General features: G+C 46.7%; 1 protein-coding gene across 1 annotated transcript in view; it reads right to left on the bottom strand.

The window, feature by feature from the left end:
• Positions 1–2,133, bottom strand: part of LPCAT1 (lysophosphatidylcholine acyltransferase 1) — a 27,941-nt gene that overhangs the window by 9,567 nt on the left and 16,241 nt on the right. Inside the window, exon 8 of the mRNA XM_024731951.1 lies at positions 1,643–1,697. Within this exon, the coding sequence (XP_024587719.1) occupies positions 1,643–1,697 (55 nt within the window). The remainder of the gene's footprint in view (positions 1–1,642; positions 1,698–2,133) is intronic.

Raw genomic sequence — 2,133 nt, 5'->3', positions numbered from 1 at the left:
CCCCCACCACCACGATGACAAGCTGCTCCCGGACAAATCAAGATCTCTGTCAGAGCACCCTCCACTGGAATCGTCTCTGGAGCTGTCACTGCCGCCCATGCACGCACACGTGTGTAAACTCACAACCCACCTTTCCCCAGCAGGAGCACCGCTCCTCCGACACAGAAGCCCGTGAGTCGTGCTTAAGACCTCACACAGGGGCTTAGTCTTTGGAATCGAAAGAATCGCGTGTGTGCTTCCACTTCTAAAGTCTCAGTTTTGTGTTGTGGGTAACACGACAAATTATTTCCACGTGAAAGACTATCATTAGCTTTTTGACAACTACTGCATTTGGAGACTATAATAAACTGTCCCAGGAACGTGTGTCTCTGCGTGTGTTAAATAAGTACGTCTCAAAGCCTGTGCCAATCCCCCACTGTAGAAAAGGAAAATGACCATCACTGAGCCCTCTTCTTCAGTATGGACATTCAAGAACACAGGGACATCCCCAAATCCTATCAATTCTCACCGTATGATTTTAGTCTCTCACTTACTGCTACCTTTTTAAAGACTTTGTAAGTTGCAACAGTTCCTCACATTAGCACTGGCGTCTTGTAGGAGTGACGCAAAGAGAAAATTTAGAGCGATTTCACAAAGCCATACGGTTTCTTTCCAACTCTTCAAATTAGAAACCAGTCTGAAATAGAGCATCTTCCTTGGAGTCTCACCCCGCTGCTGCCTCTCGGCCACCAGCAAACGAGCCAGCCACCCCTGGACCCGGGCCATGGCCCTTCCAGCCCAGTCCTTTATAATTAAGTGGCTTATGTTCTGCTGAAGTGAAAAACCTGGCTGAAAGCCAGACTCATTTGTAAATCCAGTATTACTCTGCAGTATTTATCAGAAGGTAGCAAATGAAATGCTTTAAGTTGTGTAAGACTCATCTCTCACGTTCAGGTGTAGGAGTAGCGGGTTAACTCCCCTTTTAAGAAAATAAACTCTATTCCTCATCCACTCAATTAAATTTACGGGCTGCATGAATGTGACCATACTTATCTGAGAAGAGGGGACAGGTATTGTGACTTTGGAAATGGGCTGAATGCTGGGAGGCGGTCTACCTGGTCTGACCGAGGATTAAACAGGATAACAGCATAAGTTTAGCAGTTCGATATCAGCAGTGTCAGTACTGGGTAAAAGTATAAGCCAAAAGAACCAGTGATTGCAGGTGTGCCAATCTTACGTGCCCTCAAGCTGTGTTAACCATAATAAAAGAATGATGGGCTTAGCTTCCTGTTGATTTTCAAAATCCTATCTGAATGGATAAAAAGTCACGCAAGAGACACAAAGTTGGTGCAAACCCCCTGGGAAGCACCTTTAAGGAGCCATGCGAAATGGAAAACGTTCAAAGCAAGACAGATGACATATAACTTTGTATCTGTACAGACACCAACATGACATTGTATAATATTATATCTACAGAGACCCCTCTATATCATTGTATCCACATAACATTATATGTATGGAGACATCAAAATAACCTTGTGTAACGCTGTATCTATAGAGACCACAATATAACATTATAACAATACAGACGGAACGACATTGCATAACAGGGCATCCGTATAAACTCCCATACAACGTTGCGTAACGCTGCATCTATACAAACCTCAATTTCCACTTGATTGTGAAACTGACACAACGTGAGCCACAGGATTTTCAACCTTAAAAATGAACGGAGTTTACAGCACTGGTTAAAAGCTTCTCGATTCCTTTCAGTTAAACTACTTCTAGCTCTGGAGCGAAGTCTCCAGACCCCGCTCCCCTGCAGAGGGCACCACCGAGCAGGCAGTTCTCCTTCCGGAGGGGATGCGGAGCCTTCCTCAGCCTAAATCTGAACCTTAAACACAACACTGAGTGACAAGGTTACTTTGATTAAACAGAAGTCTCCACTGGGCTTATTAAACACACGCACACCCGCCTGGCTGTGCCCTGTCCGTCCTCCCGTTCAGGAGGTCTCGTCTACCTGACCCCGGCCCCTCCTGGCTGTCCCGGGCCCTACATCATGCCATCCCCATGCCCAGGCCACCGGGACCCTGAAGGATCCCCTTCCCAGGCACTCCCCAGCTTCCGCCCCCTCCCCCCTCCAGCCCCAGCAAT

This window comes from Neophocaena asiaeorientalis, unplaced genomic scaffold (genome assembly GCF_003031525.2).
Source record: "Neophocaena asiaeorientalis asiaeorientalis breed wild unplaced genomic scaffold, Neophocaena_asiaeorientalis_V1.1 scaffold104, whole genome shotgun sequence".
Classification (NCBI taxonomy): domain Eukaryota; kingdom Metazoa; phylum Chordata; class Mammalia; order Artiodactyla; family Phocoenidae; genus Neophocaena; species Neophocaena asiaeorientalis.
This window is presented reverse-complemented; position numbering and strand designations above follow the sequence as displayed.